The following is a 25,627-nucleotide window of genomic DNA, read 5'->3' as shown; positions in this document are numbered from 1 at the left end:
CATAAAAAGGTCCTGTTTGGGCCCTACCCATACAAAGGTCCTGTTTGGGATGATTAGAGGGTTGGGCAGGGCCCACTGCAAACACTCTGGTACCCAGGTCCCCCTCCCTGTTTGAGGTGACAGAACTCTGCACATGCTCTCTACAAACCTTCCTGGTTGGAAAGGGCAGAAGGAAGGACTTGCCTTGCAACGGACACACTGGAGTTGGTCTCCTAGCAACCAAAGAAGCGATCCCTGCGCCCCAATCCACTTTGGCGTGTGAGCCTCTTCTACGCCATCGAAGCTGATGCAAGTGAACTGGGGTCCTCTTCGACCGAGACTTATGCATTATCTTTGAGTTTGTGTAGTTTCTGTACCAACTCGCTCCCCATCTGAAATTCCCAGCCCTTGGTGCATGCCGCCCAAAAAGGCGAAGCAGGTACACCTGTCGGGTGTTTCACCTTTATTATGGGTAGACATCACTGCTAGTTTAGTGTGTGCAGAGTTTGGCACTTTAGCCACTAATCAGCCATGCACTTCTGCAGTAGTCTTTTTGTTAGATATCGGTGGACTAACTTGAGAGAAATTGCAAAGGCTTAAATATTAATCGGGGTGCATTAAAATCTATTGTGATGACTTGAATGTTATAAAGTGTCTGAGCAATACCGTTGGGTGTAAAGAGGTGAGATCTTAAAAACGAATCTTATTTTACTGTTACGTAGTGAGTTGCATAAGACCTTTGAATCCATGCCTTTTTGTGTTGCTTAGTTTGTTCGTTAGTGTAAACAGTACCCCCGCTCTACTCCTCTCGTTTCATACTTTTTCTGGGACTCCTGTAAATATAGGGCATAAAAGCAGAGGCCAGCATTTGGCTGCACTTTGCGTTTAAAGGGATTCCGTGATGGCAGACCTATTAATTTTTCTGGACTCCTGTTTTCTTGGAATTTGGTGGACGCCCCTTCTGGTTTTACCTTTCATGCACTTGACTACGCAAATCTTCTGGATGGCTAGTAGTGCAGGGAGGGCGAGAGCTATTTATGCAACTGCCTCTTTACAGGCTTTGTCAAGAGCCCAGGAAGGGCAGCTGTATGCATGGAACTGGTTTGCACTGGGTTTAGATCTGACAAACTAATCTACATGAGTAAAGTCACAAGTAGCTGAGTCTGCCATCAAGGATTAGCTATCCTGAATTTGAATGGTGCATGTTCTCATATAGGTAGGCTAGGGCCACCCCCGCCCGGCATTTTCTATATCTGATGTTTTAGAGCCATTCACTAGTTAACCACTGGAACTTTTAAAAGAAAGCACCAACAGGACCTTGAAGGATGATGGGACTGCTATTGCAACTGCCAATGGCTAAATAATTTCCTGTAAAGGGCAGCTCTGGCTCTTGGCTGGTAGAAGCTTACAACAGGTGTTTGTACCAGTGGGCAAAACTGGTTCCCAGCCATGTTTCTCTTTTGTTGCTTTTGTCTTTTAGGTCCCACATCTGCTCCAGCCGGAAGCTATGTACATACTGAGAGTGAACCCAATGTGAATCTATGAAACCATACTTCGGTACTTTCTGCAGTGCAACACAGTTGAGATACGTTTTTCTCTCGGGCTGAGTGAGCCCACCGATTTGTCTCCCTCCTTGCTGGCAGGCAGTTCCTGGGTCCACTTAGTCTGTTCATCAGTTTGCATCGTCTGCCTTTATCCAAGGTCGTGGGACTTAAAGCAGAAGCCTTCCTTTGTCAGGATCCTTAAGTCAACTACAGGCCCCTTTTGTGAGAACGGAACCAGTGTTAGTCGTATCCACTACCAATCCCAAAACTCGCTTTGCTCTGGACTTTTACTGCAAACAGTAGTGTGGCTCCACCTGCCTCCAAAAGTTGTCTTAGTAACTGGGCATTGCTGGTCTTTGTTTCAGGCCTAAATATTTGCCTTCGCCACAGGAGATTGGTTAGTGATGACGTCGACCCATGGCAAACAATGGTGGATGTTACTTTATGCCTGACTGGTAGCTTGCAACTTAGAATATTTTCCCTGGTTCACTCTATAGTGCCTCTATCCAACTTGCTGTGCATATGTTGCCAAACAGTACACACATCCAACTTGGCAGGTAAGGTGGTTTAGAAATGACAAATTCAGGACATGATCTGTTGAATGTTTAAGCAAGATGGTACAACAAGAGCATATGTTTAAAGGTAAGACAGTTTAGGTGCCAATAACTGAAATGGGTGAAAGCAAGAAGTTGTGCAAGGTGGGGCGCTGGGAAGACAACTGTGTAGATGAACAAAGCGGTCCACTGGGTTTGAGATGAGGCCTGAAAGTTGAGTTGGAGCAAGACCATGAATGCTTCGAAAATGCATAACAAATGAAACTGATATATAGGATCAATGGGTAGACCATTAACTCTCCAATTAAGGCGTGACCTGAGCAAAATGACCAAGACCGAAAAATAATGGAGAGTGCAAAATAGATTGAAAAGGATGAACTTTTTGTTTAGGTAGAAAAACATATAAAGCAACAATAGTTTAAACAAAAGAACATCCAAGTAAAATTATAGTAGAAGCAGGCTTTGAAATTGCTGGGAGCTACTTGGCTCCTGCCATAGACCCAAGTTAGCTTAAAACCGTTAGCAGGAGCTACTTTTGCCCCACCAGGCCAATTTGTGCCTCACAAACATGCATATGTTACATAAACTGACAAAATCCGGAAGACACATTGGGATCGTATCACAAAAGTCCTAGACAACTTTGTACGTCTCTCAGGGATAGCCATTAGTAAAACCAAGCCCTGCCTATTTGCACTAGCGGGCTGGGCGGGGTACACATTAGAACAACTCCCTCATCTAGAACTGAACACCTGCACATTCCGCTACTTGGGCGTGAACATACACCATTCCTTAGAAGACACACAAGGCCAACACATTGCAAGCCAAGCACAAGATAGGCTCTTCCATCAAATTCTGGGAAAAGTTCCCCCTGTCAGTGGTGGGCCGAATATCCCTAGTGAAGATGACTATTACCTAGGTTATTGTACCACTTCAGCAATATACCCTTCCTCGTCCTGAAAAAATTATTTGCAGACCTCAACACTAAACTAAGTAGCTTCATGGGGAAAGGGCGGAAGCCATGGAAATACTTTGTAGGACTATGTGGCAGGAGGTCTGAGGCTTCCACACTTCGAACTGTACTATCTTGCTGGACAGCTACAGCACGTGGCCCACTGGCTCGCAGACACGGAAACGGTGGAGCACCCCCTCCTTAACAAGGCTGTGTCCCCATATCTCCTAAAAGAAATACTGTGGATAGAGAACGCAATGCTTCGAAACACCCCCATGCTCCTGCACTTAGGGAGACAAATATGGAAAAGAACATGGAAGCTATTGAAAATCAAGGGGCCATATTCACCCCCAGATTCCTCTTGCAGCGCTCAACGCTACTACAAGAGAACGCCTCCAACAGAGTAGAAGTCACTGGGAATCCAAGGGCATTATCACAATGGAAGACCTGGCACCAGAAGGGGAAATAAAGGAATTTCAGGAACTAATGGAGTCCCATGACCTACATAGAGGTCAATATATAAACTACATAAGGCTCATCAAACAGCTGAACATATAAGTTGCCAACCCCGGTAGAGCGGCAAACAGAAAACCCGACACTAGGACTTCTGTGTGATGTCACAGAAGGTAAACACATGGTATCCAGAATCTATCAGATGATGGAAGAACTCCCCAAAGATGAAAACAGAAAACAAAGGGAAACAAGACTGGGAGCGAATACTGGGAAAGGAAATAACGGACAAGGACCGGGGGGGAAAAAGCAAAGCCCTACCCAAAAAACATATCCAGAAATGGCAGGTTTAAACGGCTGCAGTTTTACATACTCCGAGCATACCTTACTCTGGAGAGAATAGCCCGTTTCCTGGGTGCTACCACTCAAAGGTGCCCAAAATGCAGTGAGTAAAAAATGCCAATTTAGGCCACATGTGTTGGCATTGTCCGAAGATATGTTCATACTAGGAGAAGATTGAACAATGCTTGAGAGGTAGGGCATTAAAAGGGAAAACTTGGACAATGGAAGCCGGTCTACTAGGCATCTATACCTTTCCAAATAAAAACAAAGCAATGGCAAAACCGATAAACCTGGCGTGCGCACTAGTCAAACGGTGAATAGCTATGGAGTGGAAGAAAGCAAATGAACTAAACTTTGAGACATGGTGGAGATGGACCATAGCAGAGACAGGTGTCTGGCAAACACTACGATCTTGAAGAAGAGAAAGTTCCATAGACATAACATGGAATCTGGTGCTACAGGACTTGTTCAGCTCCCTGGATGACAGACCCCCCCCCTGAAATTCCCTCTGCGCAAGCACAAGCAGCACTAGAGACGTGGAGTGCGAGCGATGAACGACGCATACCAACCACTATGTCTACCAGGGTGAGGGATGTTGGAAAGTGAACTGCCTGTGGCTGTTTTATGTAGCATGTTCAAGTTTTTGACGGGGTTTACATTAAAGTTGGACTAAGGGGGGAGGCAGGTGGGATAAAAGTAAGGACTTTGAGACGTATCACAATGTTATGTTTTGCTTTTTGTATTTATTAAACCTAGAAACTAATATCAACTGAGTCCAAATAACAGGACAAACTGAAGAAGATTGCAAGTCACTGTTTTATTAACAATTATGTAAAAGGGGAGGGTACAACGGATGTACGCTCATTCTCTCAATGTTTTCCACAAAATATACACTTCATATACTTCATTATGCGTCAGTTACGTCATAGTACGTGGCAGTAGTGGAAAAACCTATCAAGGGTCGGGGTTGGTTAAGGGAAACATCTAGATATATAATCATATAAGAGCTAGGATTGTTATTGGCTGTCCTTTATCCGGTGGACAACTTGTGCTTACCTCTTCAAACATTCATTTAATTACTGTTTCATTGGTCTCCTAAGCTATGTCCTTTGTTATATGGACTAATACAATTGGTTGGCACACTTGTGCCATGTATAGAACATTCGGTTCATTTAGCAGCATGTAAGCCAAGACCCAGGTGCAGGGAGATAGGACATGAAGCTACCTCGCCTCCAGATCAAGTGCGTACTAGGCCTTTTAATGCATGAAAATCTTGTAAATACCACAGCTTTATTATTTTCCTGTGTACATTTACAGACGTTTAGAGCAGAGGGCAGTGCAAAGGTCAGGTTACTTGACAGAAACCAGAAGGCTTCTTTTGATTTTTATCTACGTGGATGTAATTGCACGCCAAGGATAAAAACCTCTGAAACAGAATGCATTTCTCTGAAGCCTTTCAAAAAACAAAACTGCACACTGATAAAAGGAATGGTATATTTCCATTCAGCTTCTGCTGTGTTGCTGCTCATAGTGAAAACAGCACTGTGCCGTTTTATTTTCCTAGCATTTAGGATAGTAAAATTAATAAGGTGGAAAACAAAGTTGCAAATTAATATTTTTTTCCCCTGTCAAGGCAAACCAGTATTGCACAACTGTATCTTTCAGAGTTCCTGTGCAGTGTGTATAATCATGCGGAGGCAGATCATTTGTACACTTATAATTTAATTTACACATTATAAAAAGTGTGCAAAATGATGACTATGTACAATCTAGTTTACATCCTTTCAACCTTGCAGTCAATGGGATACATTACTATAAATGGTCAGTGGCAGCCGAGTCTTTGTTCAAGGGCAAGTGATTGTCATTACACCAATCAAAGGTGTTCTGGACTCTCAAATCTGCAAGATTACAATTAAAACATCCAAAACCTGACTCTCCAGGAAGTGCAAGCACTGTTCAAAAACAAACAAATGAAGGTTACATTTGTAATTGAAATAGAAACTAAGCAAAACCTTTTGTGTGAAAATCCAGATAGGTATTTAACTTTATGTAGCGCTTCATACATGGTCGTCCAACATCTAGGCACCAGTTATACCTCAGCCGATACTCAGTTAACCGACCACTGAAGGGTGTTAGCCGCTTAGCCGGTTGAGTACTCGCTGCGATTTGTGCGTGCTCTGTAGGTTGCAGGTCTGAATCCCTGCAGGATCAACTCAGTCTTTCATCCTTTCAAAGTCTATAAAGGAGTTCCGACTTCGGTTTGGTGATAATTGTGATATATGTGTTATGTACAGCGCTTTGCAAAAAGCGATATATAAATAACCATTTGACCATGAGATTAGATATAGAATTTAGCATGGAGTCCTTGCCTCTCTGCACTGTTGTATCATAACATTGACATACCATTAGGTAGTAATAGATCCAGGAAATGAGGACTTTGATTAAACATCAAGAGAATTCTGCTATTGAACCTCAAAACGCACAATACAATTCATGCTTGCTTTGCTATGTAATTGGCTAGGTTTTTGTTTTCAACATTTAAATATATACAGGAGAGATAGAATGGTCAGACCGTAGAGAAATAATGAAAGGTGTATTCTGTCACAATACAGAAAGCTTCTGCATAGTAATGTAATTCCATACAGTTTTTGCCACGTCAGCTGGATGTCACATTTAACTCTCTTGCAAAGGAGGAAAGTCTTTTTTTACTCTCTTAAAATCACATTTACACTCCCAAGTTTAAAAATAGGCAGTAAAATACTCCCACCTCAACATCCTATCTGGAGCACTGCTCACCACCCAATTAGCCCAACATCTCAACACCCATGCCTTCTGCCATGAAATTGTCTTTGTACTTTGCCTTGCAGAGTATTCTCATCCTGAGTGCACAGGACTGAGGGCACTATCTATTTCTATCCTTGGCTCACGTGACGAGGGACCGCAATTTGGTCCATTCTGCAGCTTTTAGTGCTTTAAATGAATTAAAACCTGGCACCCTTTGTGTTTCTTGCACCTTGATGTGAGAGGATTCATCTCTTCAGACTAGATAGCTGACCTTGCTTTCTAGGATCTTGACTCCAGGCCAGACAGCCTCACCACGTAGATTCAGCAGCCTTCTTCCACTGCGACAGCTTTTCATTCCCTCTTCCTGGTTTCTGGCTTATTTCATGATACCTTCGCCTGCATTCTATTCACTACTCATTGCTAGCCTATACAATGACTCGATCTACCTTGTGTTTCAGCGTCTTTACATTCCTTGAACTTCTGTTTTCTGCAGCACTTTGACGTGTAATCTTCGTCCTTTTCACTTAATAGTCCACTCAATTCTTTACTTCGTCATTTGTCCTCTAGGATCCATACATCATCTTCATTCAGTATGTCGGGAAATCGTGCACACTTTCTTATGACATCATCAGTCCATTTTCTTAGCTCTTTCTATATGCCTTCTGCAAGTTCCTCCTGTAGGTTGTCATCAACTTGCAGGTACATTCAATGGGGTTGTCTTAATGGATATCTCCTTCCAAATACTAGCTGCGTTATTGGTAGGATAGCTGATGTCAGGCAAGGCACGGTCTCATGTCTCCAATACAAAGGAGGTAGGGGGGTGGCGATCTCCTGCAGATGCATATTTCTGCTCCTCTAAATTTCGCCCTCTGGTCGAGTCCACGACCATCTCAAAGTTTAAGTTTTCTTGCTTATTGGTATTTTTTCTTGAAGGGTTTTGTCCCCCCCCCCTACACCCCCCCATGGTGACCACTGATTTAATGTGTTCATCAATGCTCCAGGTCATGTAATTGTCCATTTGGGGTACAGAAGACCCAACGTCCCACGTATTTATGATCCTTTGGATACCAGAGTTTATTCCTTCAGGTGCCACAATACTTGCTTTCATGTAGTCTGTGATGGCATCGGTCAGCACTTTGACACAAAGGATGAACCAGAAGACCATCCTGATCTTCATTCCCACTGCTTTCTTTGCTGTTTTCTGACATTGTCCAATTATCCTTATCATAATTACCACCAATATCGCTCCAAGGAACTTGAGTAAGTTTGCCATCCAATAAGGAATCCATGGAAACAGGAGTGAGAACCCACTGTTGTCTCCATGGACTCTGCTCGGCCACCATTTTTACGTCTATATCTGTCACCATCGATATGGCCTCGTCAAAGTCCTGTTCTCGCCATCATAAGATGAATGTACACATGATAGCCCGATCTACCCTTTTCCATTGCTATCCTGTCGAGGACATATCTACTCTGAAGGGTTATCAACCTTGTGGCCCTCGGCTCTTTTATGGCGTTAAATCCTTTTATAGTGGCATTGATTGTTTGCAGTAGCTCCCACCTGGTGATCTGTATCCATTTGACATGCACCGCTGTTTGGATTCCAAGCATGAACATAGATGTGAACATCACTGCAGTCCTCCTGAACTATTTGTGCTAGTCAGGAATGTCTTCATAAACCATTAAATTTTTGTGAGAAATATCATACGCCGAGTTCTAGTGACCTCCCTTTTCTTAGGTGATCGTCCACTTTTGGAAAGGCTTCAATCTTCAGGTCACTTAACTTTATTAATTGGTATCGCACAACCACTGACCTGGGGGCTTAAGGGTGCCAAAGAGACAAACCGAACATGAACAGTAAAATACTTAAGACATAAGGGCCAAATAAGACCCGCTGTCAGCACAAGACATATGCAGAGTCCACAGAGGGCAAACTAACTGAACAGAAATGTCTTCAGTTTTTTTTCTAAAAGTCATTGAAGTTTCCTCTCTAAGACTCAGGTTAGTGTATTGCATACAGACGGGGCTGCAATGAAAAAAGCTCCTTTATCTGTGACAATCTACAGGCTGGAATATTCAGTTGGGTGGAGTTATTGTGGAGTTATTAGATCTCAGGTTATGTACGCTAGATTTTAAAACCAGCTCTTCCTTCAAATAGACTGGGGCTGTGCTTCTCAAACATTTGTCAGTGATTAGCAGAAGGAGATGGGTCCTTTATAGGAAGCCAACGCAGGCTTCTCCTGGCTTCAGATATGTTCCCTCTTCTCTGACCGCGTTGTTTTCCACAACTTGCAGTCAATTGACATCAATTTTTGGCGGGCCAACAAGAAGACTACTACAATAGTCAATTCTTGACCCCATCATTGTTCTGGCCAGTATTTCTTGGTGCTCTTTAGATATACATGGGCATGAATGGGTCATTAACTTGATGTAATATGAGACCAGACTGCTAACTTTAGCCTTCATATTCAAAATATGTTCGAAGTAGACCCCAAGGGTCTTGACTTTCTTGTGTTTTAATCACCATTGCTGGAACATGGATATGTACCAAGGACCACACTGCAGCAGGATACATGAGCATCTTGTCTGTCCACCCAGGCTCCTTTTCCACATATTTTATCTTGATTTTATCCTGGTATGGAAATTACTGTCTTGATCTCCATCGCAAGGTTGCCCAGTTCCCTTGAAACTCTCTTCCTGTAGTACATCCTGCTAGGTGACACACTTCGCATCTTGCACCAACATCTCTTTTTCTTACTGTAGTCATGGCCTAGGGAATGAGGAGCAGACGTAGCAGTTCTCATCAGTTGCGCCCTCCCCAACCCCACCTTTCTCATGTGTTGATACCACATATTATTCCCCAGGTTAGCTGAATTATCGAGATAGGTATTTGTCCCCTGGTTATATTGTTCTGCATCTCTTATCTGACATGCCCAGAGAGGTTAAAGAAATTATCATTTGTACTCGTACTAGGAAAAATCATAGGTGTTTCTTCAATGGGACTCTGAGGATAATAGAGACTTTGAAATGTAAGGTACAGAAAGAATACACATATATGTGTATGTTAATGGTTGTTGCTAAACTCATAGAAAAAGCACTTTTTTGGCGGCTGGAGGAATCCTTAACAAACTTTGCAAAAAAAAGTATATGGTCTGCTCTGAGTTTTTTCGCAAGTTGGGTGAGGTTTCGTGCAGGGCAGGCAAAGTTATAGGGGGTTCCCAACATTTGTTTCCCCCATAGACTGAATGGGGGAAAAAGTTAGCGCACAGCTGCAGCACGAACGGCTGGACAGATTTTCACCAAATTTGTGGCAGGGGCTTGGGTCCGAAAGCGTGCTTTTATGTGTTTGGTGGAAATCCGACCAGTACTTTTGTTGCAAATTAGCAGAGCACAGTGCTGGCGCGAGTTATGGTTGCTTAGCTTACCCTAACTGGCAAACTTGTGGGGCGTTTCGGTTTGAACTGCAACCAGAACGTCCCTGTAAGAATGTTTTTCCATTGAATTTCATAGTTCTTTGCTAGTGCAACTTAACCAGAACGTCCCTTTAACACATTTTTTTTTTTTGTTGGTGTGTGTATATATAATATACTTTTTCTAGAAAAACATTTGGTGTGCCATCCCAATACTTGTTGAACGCATACTCCATCTATAACCACATTATCCTCCTCATTAATCATTTTAATACAGGTGTTCAATTTATATTCGTAGTTGCACAATTATTGTAATCGGGAGTCTTCTTATGACTGGACCATTTTTAGGGTCCTAAAGAAAGTTGTGAATATGAACATCTCTCCTAACAAGAGCATGGTATGACTGTGCTATAAACACAAAAATTACTACAAGCTGATGTGTGTCACTGTCTACGGGTATTGTATGTTATCCTTGAAACAGATCTGCTCCTCAAGGAAATCTGGGTATTGATCTTCCAATTTCTAATCAAACTGACGTTTAGGAATAGTACTGATGCAATTTTTAGTCTTTCAAAAAAATTATAGATGGTACGTTTAACCTCTGTAATTGGGATGGGTGATTCCATAGTAGATCGGGGCTCTAGGTGTGCATGCTGACCCCGCCCCCAACCCCCTCCACTGAATCCTGGATTTGCGATCAGATGAAGAGTGGAACTGTTGGGACAATTCTCAAATTGTGCAAATTCCCTTCTACGAGACCCCCCAGCTCTTTTTACTGGACGTAAGGACTTATAATTTTTATCCTGTAAGAGTAAGACCTTTTTCCCACTCTCAGGCATTTTTGTTTAATTTGCACTGTTTCTTTTGGTTTTGGAGTCTGACTAACTCCATAGGCATCATCTTTTTCGGTGCCGTGTCACAGTGCTGTATCACATAGAAATCCTTTGGATTTCTGCTAAGGTTTAAATACATTCTCTTGGATAGCTACGGTTTCCAAGAGCAGTAAGTGAAATTGACTTTACTTGCATTGTGTAACTTTCTAGACCCAGCACACACTATTTTACAATGGGGTGCTGGAGGGGTTACTTAGTATCACCTTTGTCTTATTTCTCATGTAACATTTTGTTACCCTTTCTATAATTAATGGCTGGTGGTTTACTTTTTACTACCATTGAGTGTTTCTACTGCAGTAAAGCACCCATGGGAGCCCATTTTGTCAAAATGGCCTTGGTCTACTTTTTTTGCCATCTCTTGTTGGAAAGGTCCTTCTTGAGATTTACTCTGCGCGCCAAACCAGATTTGGTCCCTTTGTTCGTTTTCTTTGGCGGGATTCACTGGTGAAGCCTGCCTCAGGTTCCAGCAGGGCAGGAAGCCAGGGAGGTGCCTGACTCCCTTTGCTTGTCTCCTTGGTTACAGGAATGGACCCACAGGTGATTGGCTCTCTGTCCTCAGAGGATAAGCCACCCTTCTGTGATTGACAGCGGCTGCAAATGAATGGGAGAAACCTGCATAAAAGGCAAGGTCTTCTGCTTGGAAGGTAGTCGATCACTGAATGAAGGAATCCGAAGAAGAACTTGGAAGAGATGCCTGCTGCAACTCCTGGACCGTTGGTTTGCCCAGTGAAGCCTTGCTGCAGTGCTGAAGCTCCGAATTCGCCTCATGTTGGTAGGGATTAATCGACCCCAAGACTAACTCCTCTGGAAATCCTCACGGAGTTGGCTGTAGTTCCATTGCTGCTGCAGCAACAGATTGCCAGGGAGAGGAGCACCCGAATAGTGTCGTCTTTAAGTGTGACTTGAGCTCCAGGAAGATCCTCTGGAATCCCATGAAGTAGGACTGATCAAGCCTGAGCCACCCAACAGTGCTGGACCCCAGATGCAAAAGTCCATAAGGTATCCGAAAACCGTGTGGTGCTATTTGCGAGAAGCTGAATAGTGTTAACCTCTCAGCAGTCCACATAAGGTGGGGTGTGCTGATATCACAATATAAAAGGTAAGAATGATAAAGTATCGCTATATCCTGGTATGATAATGGCATTTGTAACGCGCCAATACACGTGTTTCAAGGCGCGACGAGGCGGGGGGAGAACAAGGGGAAGACGGACAACGATCCTACTAGGCCAGGTGTCATTTAGGTTGCGCTAGTGCAGGGGTAGGGGGAAGGGAAAAAGTGCAAGGGGAAGGGAAGGAGGGGGGGGGGAGTGCAGTACAGGGTAAGCAGAACAAAAAATAAATTTGGCAAGTGCAAGGTAAGTGCAGACAAGTGCTGGGAAGGGGGGGGGGGCTGTAGGGATACAGAGACAGTCCCGCAGAGGAGGGGTTGCCAGGGAGGCAGTTCAAGTGGTGAGTGGCTGGGCCAAGGACTGAGGTCGGTGAGCGTGGCCCAGGTGCAGGTTCAGTGAAGAATTTAGCAGGGGAGAGGGAGAGAGAAAGCAGAAGCAAAGAGGAAGGTTTTTAGGTGCTTCCGGAACCGGGGATGGTTCTCAAGTTACAGGGAGGCAGGAAGGCTGTTCCGGAGGGAGGCCCCTGCCGCAGAGAGAGATCTACCCCCAGCTCGTTGCTTCGAGAAGCGGCTGACCCTGAGGGAGTTGGAGACAGATGAGCGAAGGGCTCGGAAAGGAAGATATTTAGGAAGAGAGTTGAAGGTATTTAGGCCCCAGGCCCCGGAAGACCTTGTGGACAATGCAGAGGGTTTTGAACTTAATCCTCGCAGCAACTGGGAGCCAGTGTAGAGATTTCAGTCCTGGAGAGATACGGTCCCTGGGATTGAGGCCAAGGACAAGTCTTGCAGTCCAGTTCTGGATGAGTTGCAGAGGGCGGAGAGTGGAGGAAGGCAGATTAAGATAGAGGCTGTTACAGTAGTCCAGCTTCGAGAGAACCAGGGCTTGGGATACCTTGAACTTCTGCGGGGAAGGAGAGGAAAGGAAGAATACCTCTGAGGAGGTGCAGCTGGTAGTGTGACTTCTTAGAGACGTCAGATATATGAGGAGAGAAGGGGTGTGGAGTCGAAGATGACCTAGAGGTTTTTTGCCTTGCAGGTAGGAGCAGGAAGCGGGCCAAGAGAGGCTGGCCAGAGAGCTGCAGGGAAGGAGGGAGTGGGTGTGCCGATGAGTAGAATCTCAGTCTTACTGGCATTAAGGCAGAGGTCATTGGCAGCACACCATTCCTGGATAGCAGACAGTCAGATATGAGGGAAGGTGAGGAGGAGGCTGAGGGTAGCCTGAAAATTAGCTGGGTATCGTCCGCATAGCACTGAAAGTTTGGGCAGAGAGCTGCGATGCGGTAGGCAAGGAATGCCAGATACTGGTTGAATAGCCAGGGTGAGAGATTAGATCCCTGGGGGACACCACAGGTAGAGAAAAAGATGTCAGAGGAAGGACCCCAGTTGGACCTGGGAAGGTCGATTGGAAAGGAAAGAGGTCAGACACGCCAGAGCCCGACCAGTGATACCCAGGTTATCATGGAGGATACTGGTAACAGTAGTTCACACAAGGAATATAAAGCGAAGCCCAAGGGGCTCCCAGCCACACTGCACCGATGCTGTGTGTAGCAAAAGATGCCTATAAAAGTTGAAGGAAAGTATGGCTCCAAAAATGTATGGAGAAAATAGCCAGAGTAAAAGAGTGGTGGAGTAGTTACCCACTCAACCAGGAACATAGAAAAGAAATCCACAAAGATGTGCTGGGGCGTCAGATGGTTGAAGGAGATTTTTGGCATAAATTGAAAAATCTGACGGCCACGACAACTGTCGCGCCACTGAGCCTGAAAAAGGTGCCAGCAAGTCAGAGCCAAGGAGTTCATTTGCTTGGTGTCACATCCGCACAAGAGCTGTCGTTGGATCCACCAAGTCCCTTTCTTCTGTCGCTAAGACTGAGAAACCTGTGACCTGGTCTGCTGTCTCCTCACTGCTGGAATCGTTCTGCAGCAACTACTTCAATTGACGGTACTGTCCATCTCGTGGTAAACTTAGCTGGAGCCTACTTGCTTGATCTTGGGACTTGCAGGTAGCTTGTATCTTGCACCTCTCCATAGTAACATTAGGGGGACAACCATTGTGTGCTCACAGGAAATCTGCTTGCCCTGGGACATTGGTCCTTCGGCAATCTTTCAGGAGGTCATCGTAACCTCCCATAGATGTTACTTACCTGCAACTGTAGGGAATCCAGAGGGGTCCTATCACTGACACTTAATTTGCTTTTCCTGCCTTTTCTGCTTAACCCCTGAACATTGAGCGACTTATACCAGATATGGTTGGACTCAGAAGACCGGTTGGATAGCAAGTTTGCTTGTATTTTTCAGGTGTTTTTATGTGATTTGTTACAGTACAACTATTCTGAACATACTTGCCTATGAATGCCTATGCTTTTCCTGTGCTAAGATATTGTAAGTGCTCTTACTGTGAGTGTTTTTCTGCTTACCTGAACATAGTAACAGTGTACCCTTGTGTATATAAATATTTATATAACTTTACTGTGTATGTGCTTCTGTGTGCTTACTACAGCCCTCGGACTAACCCCGGTTCACCCAAGGTGGGTGTTGGTTAAGATTTTCATTTCAGTGATAATCTTCCTGACCTGTGTCAACCCCAGGATTTTTTTGCTGGACTTTGTGATTATTCCTAGGTGAGTGGGAATCTTTTTACACCATCGCCCTTTATGTCCCTTCATAGGGTGATTGGTTTCCTATAACCTTTGGGCTTAGGCTGGGTTGTCCCTTTTGGGCTTCCCTTTTTTTAATCCCCTTTCAGTGAGTCAGCACACCACACCTTGCGGGGTGTGCTGCAGAGATTCCCCTTTCTTACTTGGTAACATTTGTTACAAGTTTATGAATGGCTGGTGGATTTGTGGCCTTTAGGGAGTCAATCGCAGGGTTTCCCAAGCTTGTTATATTACTAGGCATTTTTATTTTAGTGAAACATATCGTGTGGAACTTTGCGTGTTCTGCTACTACGTCCTACACTGACTTCAGATAGTTGGGGATTGGACTTTAAAGCGTTGGGACCCTTGAAGTGTTACTAAAGGTTTGCTACAGTGTGTAACCATTTTCCTTCCTAAAGACTTATCTGATGTGACTTTGCTAACTAAATGCAATTACATTTCATCAATGCAAGTGTGCAGTAGTACCGATAACGCAGAACTGTCATTCTCTAACAATTGTAACCGTGATCCACTACTAGTGAAACCATCGCCTCTAAAAAGTAATAAGAATTCCTGTGTGTTGGTTAAGTGAAATAAGTATTTACATTTGTCTAAAAAAGAATACATGTATATTTTTAATTTAACATTTACTTTGTAAGTTTCTTTGGACTAGTGTATTTACTTGCCTACAGTTCACATCTTCCTCCTATATGATAAGTCTGGCTGCTCTGCCATTCTTCCAAGATCCTTTGGGTAGTAAGTTGGGGACCTGTATACCAAGGGATAGTTTTACAAAGTCTTACCGCAAGTGGACTTTAGAAACACTCCCCACACTGCAAGGGATCTGTGCTACTTACTATTATCCAGTTTGTCTCGGTTTTTCTGAAATTGGATACCTTCCAGAATAATTGGTTGCTTTATCAGTTGGACTAGTTGAAGGGCTGTCCACACATTACATTGCTTGGTCCCCCATGCTGTGAGTTCTTCTTTAAACGTAAATCTTTCTGTAAGACATTGTTAATGTTGGTGAATGCTGTAGTGTCTGTTTCATAAGTTATGATTCAAGGTTTCTATTAACGGATGTGCTGAAATCACAACCCCTGAAAAGCGCTCCTTTATGCATCTGTACTGTTGTATAACTCTGTAAAGCGCTCTGTTGCTTCTCAAAGCTAGGTCTGTGCTCAAATACCATAACTGGGTTCCGAGCGATAATCCTGCTAAAGTTTACCTTGACAAGTGCCACTAGATGGGGTTAATCATGCCAGGTGCATAACCCATCCAAAACTGAGGTGATATTCCCTCAGTCTTCAAATACCCCCACCCTACCATCCTTTCTCTAGCCCACCGCTACCTGGCTCCTCCCTCACCCCCCCCCCCCCCCCCCCCACCCCTTCAACCCTTACCTCTCTCCCCTCCCAGCTCACCATAGGTATTAAAAAGCCTGTCACATTTGGCCTGTCAATGAGCTCACTTTGCACCCTTGTTCTTATGTCCAGGACTAATACGCAATCCCTTCTCGTGGGACTCTAGTCCATTACCAGACTTGACAGGGTACTTAACATTGCTACTAGCACCCCCTTTACTCTAGATCTTTGCCCACCTCTGCCCGCTGCCTCCATGTGGAGTTAATGTCTATACATAATCACTCAGCCTTCAAATTGCTTTTCTACCAATCCTTCATGGACTTTGGATCCCAAACTTACAACTCCCTACTCTTACCTTGGATCCCAGGTTCTTGTCCTCTTTTGCCAGCCCTAACCATGCACTGTTGCTCTTTTACTCCTTCACCCTATTCTCTCCTTTGGAGCTGTTTTTGACAACTTGTCCATCTCAGCCGGATTAGGCTTTAAGATTCTATTAGCCACATTATGCACTACTGTGGGCACCAAATATTTACTGTTTCGTCCCTTACTTTATCTAGGCGCCAGAATTTGTACACTGTTCATCCTCCTAACATGCATTACCCAGATCGATCTGCCTATAAATCACTAAGGCTTTTTAAATAAGGGTTTTTTCTGAATTGTTTGCTAGTAGCTTTTGAAGGTGGATATAGTTTCCTCAAATGCAGAACACCCACCTAACTGCAACCTTTTATTTCTGCTCCATAGAATGTCTTCAAAGGAGAATGTCCACCCTGGTGCTTCTGGCAGCAATTCTAAGGTAATCTTTAGACTGAATCGCTGTATGTTGCCATTCTTTGTATATTGTACTTTAATATCATACATGCAGGGTTTGTGTAGACATTGAAAGAAGCCACCTGCAAATCTAAGCAAGTTAAATGGTCCATGTCACCTGGCATACCTTTCTGTATTTTGACAGTTCATGGTATCCTCTACTCCCCTGGGAATGTCTGGTCCCCAGCGCGTCCTTCGGAAAGAACCTTTTGTATCCATATTCTCAACACCTTCAGAGTCCCTTCTGGTGCAGAGAGCCTTGACCAGCGCAAGTAGAGTTGCTGCCACAGGCAGTCATCTCAGCGGTAAGTTTAGATCTTTATTATGTTGAGACCATTTTTGTTACTGCCCATGTAGGTTTGCTTTTGGAACCTTTTTTTTTTTTTTTTTTAACACATTTTATTGGATTTATAACTTACAACCACTGGGCCTTCCAGGGCCAGCATTTAAACAACAATAATAATAGAAATAAAAATCACGTTGGATGGGAAAAGCACTCACATGGAACACATACTATATGCTTTTATGTAACATTCAATACATAGCGTAATAGTGTTTGGTACAATAGGTTTACCGCAGCATTGTCCACAACCCTTCGTCTATGATGTTATGATATTAAAAGTTCAGTAGTTCACACCGTGTCTTCCCAGCGTTGCCATACCCTATCTGCTTTTTCAGGGCAACATCTGGCTCTGTACACCCTCCTTTCTATTGCGATGCAGATTTCTACATCCGTAATCCACTGATTCACATGCGGCGGTTCCGCTGCCCCCCATAGGCGTGCTATGTTTCTTTTGATTATCGCTGTTGTGGTCATGAGGCAGAGCTTTTCGTATTTTGACAGATCTATCTCACTGTTCACTCCCAGCAACAACGGTTTGGGATCTCTGGGGATCGTCTGATTCAGGACTCTTGATAACACATCGCAGCATTGCTGCCAGTAATGACTGATTACTGGGCATTCCCACAGTATATGAAAGAAGGTTCCTTCCTCCTCCCGGCAGCGCAGACAGTTGGGTTCAGCTATTTTACCCCATTGGTACAGGGCTACCCTCGGGTAATAGATCCTGTGCGATATCTTCAGTTGTACTAGGCGTAGTCTGGCTGATATGGTGACACATCAGGATTTGGACCCAGTCTTCCGACAGTTCTCCCACTCAGTTTCCCATTTCGATTTCAATCGTTCCAGTTCCGGTGTGGCGAAGGAGGTGATAACACTGTACATAACAGTGGTGACTTTTGCTGGAGCATGGTCCACCACTATGTTCCGTTCCAGTGGAGTAGCGTCTGCCATGTCAGAGCGGGGAGGTGCTGTTGCAGGGCGTGTCGGAGTGGTGTATAGTGATATCTCTGCCTCCGGGGGGGGGGGGGGGGTCAAAGGTCGAAATTAGTTCATCAAAAGGTCTAATGGATCCATCTGCTATAATGTCTTTCACTTTTTCTATACCATGTCTCATCCACACCGGCCCATTTCGGCAGTTTGATCACCTCGGGGAGGTTCCTGTTGTTCCACAGCGGTTGTAGTGGAGTGATTTTGTCTCCCCAGCCTATAAAGGTGTGTGACTCTGCCCAGATACGTGGCGTGTGCGAGGTCATGTCACGAGGAGATGCTGTAGGTGTCCCAGCATATAATTCCATGGGGGGTGACGCTCTCACATGTGGTGGTATTGTTGAATCGGTGTGTAGAGCGTCGTTTATCACCGCCATCTGACTGGCCCAGTAGTATGTCTGTAGCCTCGGTAGACCGATACTTCCTTCCCATATTGACCTTTGTAGTGTTCGGAGCGCTATTCTCGGGTGTCCGCCACCCCATAGGAGTTGCCTAAGTACACGATCTATCTCCTGGAACGTCTTGGTTGGTATGTGCAGCTGTAGCACGTACAAGTAGCGGGGAAGTGTTAACATTTTGAACAGTAGAGCTCGCCCCAAGAGGGTCAGGGGTAGAGACTTCCAATGTTGCACATCTCTTGTGAATCTTTCCGTAATAGGTTGCAGGTTATCGGATGTGTAGTCGTTGAGATTTCTTGTAATCTGGACGCCCAAATATAGAAACCGTTCATGTGCGACTTTATATGGGCAAGACTCGGGGTCTCGTTTCCCATTTGGTTCAGTGCCAATAGTGTGGTTTTGGACCGGTTCACCTTCAGACCGCTAAAGGTACCATATTCTTGCAGTTGCTGTGTTACCACCGGACATGTTTTAGGTTCTTGAAGATATATCAGTAGGTCATCCGCGTATAGTGAGAATGTCTTCCCACTCTGGTCCTCTGGGGATGCCTTTCCAGGTGTGTGTGTCTCTCAGCCATTGGGCCAACGCGAAAAGGAGGGCTAATGGTGGACAGCCTTGTCGTGTCCCCTTCCCCAAGGCGAAGGATCGTGACGTCCAGCCGTTCACCCTCACTTCGGCCGTTGGCGCCTCGTACAGCAATCGGATCCAGGTTAGGAATCGCTCGCCGATCCCCATTTTACGCATAATCACTGAGTGCCTCCCAGTGGACCGTGTCGAAGGCCTTCTCAAAGTCCACCGCAAGTACTGCGATGGGGGTGTCCAGAGTCTGGGCGCGCTCAATGGCCAGGTGTAGTCTGCATATGTTGATTCTCGTAGATCTACCCGGCATAAAACCACTTTGATCTGGGTGTATTAGGGATTTTATGACCTGTTGTAGGCGCGTCGCCAACAGTTTCGCCAGTATCTTCGTCTCACTGTTAATTAGAGATATTGGTCGATAAGAGCCACATTCGTCCGGGGGCTTGTCTGCCTTGGGTATCACAACTATAGTCGCCTTTCTTAAATCCGCTGGTAGACTGCCCTTGTCTCGGGCCTGCTGATGCAATTTGGGTAAGTGTGGGGCCAGTTCAGTTCCGCCCATCTTCTTCCATGTTTCAATGGGGAAACCATTCGGACCAGGTGTCTTTCCGGACTGGAGTTTCATCATAACTGCCACTATCTTGACTTCTGTGATTTCTGTTTCTAGCCCAGCCGTTGGTTCAGCGTTAAGAGGGAAGGGCGATCTTTTCTAACACAGGTTTCAGGGGAGTTTCAGGTGCCCTGTATAGTTTTTCATAATATTTTGCAAATTCCACTGCAATATCTGCATCTGTTCTCGTTTCGGCATTTTGTGTTGCGTGAATCCTGCTTGTATTGCTGTTCGGTAGTTGGACCGTTTAAACAGTGCATTGGTTGTTCCCGCTAGGTGGGTTTCAGTTGGGAAAGCAATATCTGGGCTATGTCTATTCAGGAATTGCCGCACTAATCGTCTCTTCAGACTGCTTCCTAGACCATTCACGTTCCAGGTGAGGAGCTTTAAGGTTCGGGTCTTAGTGTCTTGCAGAGTCATTTAGGCGTTGGTGGGTGTAAATGACAGTAACGTTCTTTGGGTTCTGGCCATTGTGTTCATGCGTACCATGGCAGGGAACAAAGGCCTAAGTCGCACCAAAACCTGTGTCTCGCGAACTTCAATGTCCCATTGAGTTTGTCCATCCTTCAAACATAAAAACATATACCCAACTCCCCCCTACCTATACTTCGCCCCCAACTGAAGCATCTGTCGTCCCATTGTAACTCAAATACAAATTAAACAAAAATTGTAGATTCGCAGCTCGTTGCCCGTAAGTCCCCTCCGTGCTCCAATGCAAGGAAGCAGGGGGGGCGAACTTTCCAGGGGGAAGGGGGGGCTTCCACCTGTTCTGGCCGCTTCTGAGTCTCTTCATGGCTGTTAGAATCGTGTAATCAGAATGTCAATAATGCACAGTACCTTACACCTTGCTCATTGGGGCCTCCAGAGTTCCTGATCGTTCATGCCTCGGGTGTCAGTCTCCCCTTACTTGCGGTTGCGGAACGTTGCCTGGCGGTTGTCGGTCCGGCGGTTCATGTCTTGGTCGGGCTCGGGGGTCTCTGTTTCCGTTGCCTCTTGCCTTGGTCCAATCACCTTCATTGTGCTGCTCTGCCCACTTCCACGCATCCTTGGGGTCAGTGAAGTGGACTGTCGTGCCTTTATAGTATATTTTAAGTTGGGCGGGGAATAGGAGGCTGTATTTCACATTCAAGGTTTGCAACTGTTTTTTGAGTTGGTCAAACCATTGTCTGGCTTTTTGCACGTCTCTGGTGTAATCTGGAAAAAACGCTATCTTCGATCCATTGTAAGTGAGGGTGCCTTTTGCCCGTGTCGTCTGGTGCAATGCGTCACGGTCTCGATAATTCAATAGCTTCGCTATCACTGTGAGTGGGGGGGAGGGCACCTGGTACTGGTTGGCCCGTCAGCACGCGGTGGGCCCGTACAATTGAAAAGAAGTTGGAAAATGTGTCTGCTTCGAACATGTCTGTGAGTAACTGCTCCAGAAATAATTCCATGTGGGGGCCTTCAGCTTTATCCGGCAATCCCAGGATTCTAACATTTATTACGCCTGGATCTTCCCTTGCTTTCATCGACCCTCTCCTCCATGGTTTTTAGCCGGGTCGTAACTCTAGCCAGCTGTTCGACGTGCCGTAGGCCGACCGCCGTCCCAGATATGCTTTGCTCTGCTTCTCCGGTACAGACGTCAGCTTCTGGAGGTCATGCCGGAGGAGGGAGACATCCATGCTGATGCAGTCTATTTTTTGCTCCATCGAGGCTCGTCAGTCTATGGCAGCCATGTCTTAGCGATATTGTGCCTTCTGCTTATGGTATAGTGTCTGGTAGGTCTTGTTCCTGTTCCGACTGGGTGGTTGCTGTCGACGTCGTGAATTGATCCATCCTGCTCTGGGAGATTAGTTTCCTGGGTTTATCTTTGCCCATGTCGTACGCCGATGGTGAGGTGTCTCCAACAGGCGCACAGTTTTGGGGTTCAGGCCGGCTTGCGTAATATTCCTTCTGCGCCCTCCTGGGCTGGGGGTGACTGCTAGTCCGTGGAGGTGCGGGTGCTTGTTGGTTAGGCCTGTGGGTAGTCGCTCCCAGGCATGGGCCGCTGGTCGCAGGTCTATCACAGTATGGTACTCCTTCACTCTGCTACGTACTGACGGGTGCAGCCATTTTGTCCATGCTTTCCGGCTGCCATGTAATTTCACTGCTTGCACTACGGGCCCACGTAGGCACGGGTCTTCGCCACGCGCACCCACAGGTCGGCTATGGCGTTTCGCGAACGGGTTATGAAGCCAGCGGGTCACGGGCCGTGCACCTACCGGGCTGTTTGGTTCTACACGCCATCTGGGCTTCTTCTCTTGCAGGCCATGTACGAGGGCCAGGGTAGGGCGAGCGTCTGGATGTTGTCCTAGGTTGCCGTCTCCCTCTTGGGTTACTCTGGCGGCCCGACGGTGCACTGGAGGTTTGTCTCACTTTTCACACGGGCACAGCGTAGATCCGCCGTTTTCGGGAGACAGTGGGCCCGCTCTCCGTATTGTTCGACAGGTTCCCGCCTGGTTCGGTTTGCTGGCCCGGGGTGCTCCACGGACGAAGTGAGTGCTGCTGTTCTGGTGGAGCTTCCACCTCGTCATACACGGCTGTTATTCCTGCGTACATTCGTTCCCAGCCACAGGTCACTGATCGCAGATCCGCATCAGAGTGACGATCTTTCATTCGGCTATGATCCGACGGGCGCGGCCATTTTGTCTGCATTTTCCCGGTGCCGCGCCGCTTGTTTTCCTCGGCTCCGAACTCACCCAGGAGTATGCTTTTTTTTTGGGCCGGGATTTCCTCTGGTTGTGCCCGGTGTTTGTCTTCTGAAAAATGCATAGTTTCTACAGGAAAGCCATTCGTAGCAGGCTGTTTCTACAGGATATCTGCAGCGGCTGCAGGAGCTACAGGGGTTCACGTCCTCATTGCTCTGCTGCTGGCCACGCCCCCGCTTTTGGAACATTTGATGGCAAAGATTTTTTTTTCCCCACCTGTTCAGTTTCAATTTTTTATTCTATTGACTCCACTCTTGTTATGTTGGTTCGACCCTAAGGCACCAGTATCGGGGGTGCCTCAGAATCATCCTAGTGCACAAATTGGGCAGCCTACCACCCTACACAAGTATTGGAGTATGTTGTGGTAGGTATACTTTACAAAGGTGCAAGCAATTTTACTACATCGGGCTCCCATTGTGCTGTTTTTGGTAGTTACTGGGGTACTTATTGGCTATTTTTAATCCTTCTCTCTGCCATTTTGTGCTTCATCGCTTCCTTAGTTAAGGGCGACCATGGGCTAGGCCTAAAATGGTGGTTCTGACAACGGTGGTTCTTTATGGAAGCCTCCATATTGTCCTTACTGGTTTTGGCCAGTGTAGGTCCCTAAACTAGCTATTCCTGTGGGGGTGGCTTTGGCTGACTAGCAGTTCCAGAGACCAACTAGTATGGCTGGCCATCTGCCCCTTTGCCCCAAGCTCCCTTTAATGATTATCTGACTGGCCTCAACCCCTTTGTGCAAGGGGGTTTAGCTGTGTCTTGCCCGCTTCTCTTGCTGATCTTGGAACATGGAGATGACCACTCTGCTGACTTGCTGAATGCTTTTTTTTCTGCATTGTTTGCCCTCACTTGGCAAGACTTTTGTGCTGTAGCTTGGTCATATCCCATGGTTTTTTTTGCTTCTGGAGAGCCAGGCTTTGAGAACAGACTGACATTTGCTTGGTCGAGCCCTCCATTCAACGGTTTAGGTACAACTAGGTTTTAATTCATGTATATATAGTCCTCCCCATTTTTTCAATGGGACTGTATTTAACATTGTGGCCAACCTTGGTAACTACATATTTTCCGCTGGAATATGACAAAGGTAACGGTTGCTAAAAAAAAAAAAATATTCTTGAAAGCATTTAGCTTTGGTTTAAAATTGTATCCTGCCTACAAGGCTTTATTTTATATTGTGTGCATTTGAACTAACTTTAATATTACACTGTGGGGTCCAAATTGATGTCAGTATTGTTATAGGACTTTTTGTGCACATTCTCGCTGACTTGTTATTGGCTTCCCTTTTTATCAATGCCCTAACTATTTCAGTACTGACTAAGGTCTATAGCCTTCCACATATACCAGGGCTGGGTTCAGTCTTCATAACACTACATAACTGTGGAGGCTAAGGATTCTGAAGAAGCTACCCATCTCATTCGCTGAATTGCAGCTTAGGAAAAGAAAAATCATCCAGAAACAAACTTGATTAAGTCTCTGAAAATGGATCAGTACCTCGTAGTCCACCAGCAGATGATCTATAACCTATGTAAGGGCAGAGACGTTACATTTTGGGCTACTGTTAATGATACGCTTACCCCTGTTAAAGATGGACTTAATTGCCCCATCCAAGCAGAGGTTTGGTGTTCTTATTATAAGAAAAAATTTGAATTGCCTTATGCTTTTGCTGGGGAACAGGATATGGATTTGGGTCCTCTGGTGGTTTGTGAGTAGTGGTGGAATTTAGAGGATATTTCTTGGGCTATTAACAAACTTAAACCGTCCAGAGCACCGGTCCCGGTCGCCATACCCCTGTTCGTTATAAAGGTGGCGCCCGAATTATGGGCTGAGTTGCTCAACCCATATTTGATCTCTTTAGGACCCCTATCATCCCCAAATCATGGGCTCAGTATAGTACCATATTTAAAAAAGGTGATGTTCTTAATCCCCAGAACTATCGACCCATAGCACTTTTAGATGCGCTAGTAAGGTCTTCGGTATTTTGCTCTTAAGAGATCTCAAAGTGATTAGGAGGAATGCTTGTTTTATCAAATTTCAGGTTGGTTTTAGATAGGGCCTGGGAACCAACCTGAATGGGAATATTCTGGCCCATCTAAGAGACACGGTCCACCAATCTAATATAGGTGAGATTTTTATGGCATCCTTAGACCTTTCCAATGCCTTTGACGGAGTTATTAGAGCAAGACTATTGACTAAAATGTTAGCAATGAGCTTCCCTCGAAAGATTGTCCAACTCTTGGCTCTGTTGCACAGGAATACCTTGGTCAGGGTTCGCTTGACACATGAAGGTACTCTTTCTGAGGCTAATGACACTAATGTTGGGGTCAAGCAGGGCTGTTCACTCGCGCCCACGCTCTTCAACCTACACATGTGCGATGTGGCATGGCCCTTCCATTGCTCCGGTTAGGTTGGAGTTCGGTAAGGTTGGGGAGTTTGGCTATCGAGTGGATGGCCATTGCCGATTTCATTCTTTTTGACCGCACTCCACATGGTCTTCGTAGAAAGATAGATATTTTTTTATCACTATGCGATGGCAAACAATCTTTCCCCTCATGCTTCGAAATCTCAAACGATTGTGGTCACAAAAAGAATCATCAAATCCTATAGTTGAAGGATGGGGGAGGATCAGGTGGAACAGGTCCAGGCTATAACTTATCTAGGCTACAATTTTACTAATAGATCTAGCTTGAAGATGTGGAAACTGAGCCTGGAGGAGAAAGCGACTAAACTAAAGGTACAAATGAAATTTTTGAAGGCCAGGGTAGGTACATTTTCGCTCCTACCTATAATGCGATATTATCTCGCAAAATGTGAGCCGGTCCTCCTGTGCGGCCTGGACATTTGTACCCACGATATGTGCTTAAGCCTGAATGTGATCCAGGGGAAAATGTACCGATGGCAGTACCCAATGCCATTATTCGCCATGAGTTATGCCTCATTTCACTCAAAGCAAGATATCTGTGGAGGCAATTATCCTTGTTTAGAAAAATGAATGATCCACCTGTAAACACTGAGTTTTTAAATAAGGTTGTTAAATCTGGGTCAGTAGTATCTACTAAAGTTTAGCGACGATATGATTTTGTTAGATACTCTAGGTCTTTGTCCAGAGGATCTGGTCCAACGACCAGGGCTGGTCAAGAGACTCTTATTCAAGGCGGATTGGGTGGA

General features: G+C 45.4%; 1 protein-coding gene across 3 annotated transcripts in view; it reads left to right on the top strand.

The window, feature by feature from the left end:
- The window catches only part of LOC138567570 (aurora kinase B-like), a 160,032-nt gene that overhangs the window by 3,076 nt on the left and 131,329 nt on the right, over positions 1–25,627 (top strand). For all 3 annotated transcript variants that reach the window (XM_069645922.1, XM_069645923.1, XM_069645924.1), the window contains exons 2-3: positions 16,757–16,808; positions 16,968–17,127. In XM_069645922.1, the coding sequence (XP_069502023.1) occupies positions 16,758–16,808; positions 16,968–17,127 (211 nt within the window). In that variant the 5' untranslated portion in view covers position 16,757. The remainder of the gene's footprint in view (positions 1–16,756; positions 16,809–16,967; positions 17,128–25,627) is intronic.

Source organism: Ambystoma mexicanum, chromosome 2p (assembly GCF_040938575.1).
Source record: "Ambystoma mexicanum isolate Mex_15411 chromosome 2p, UKY_AmexF1_1, whole genome shotgun sequence".
NCBI classification, from domain to species: domain Eukaryota; kingdom Metazoa; phylum Chordata; class Amphibia; order Caudata; family Ambystomatidae; genus Ambystoma; species Ambystoma mexicanum.
This window is presented reverse-complemented; position numbering and strand designations above follow the sequence as displayed.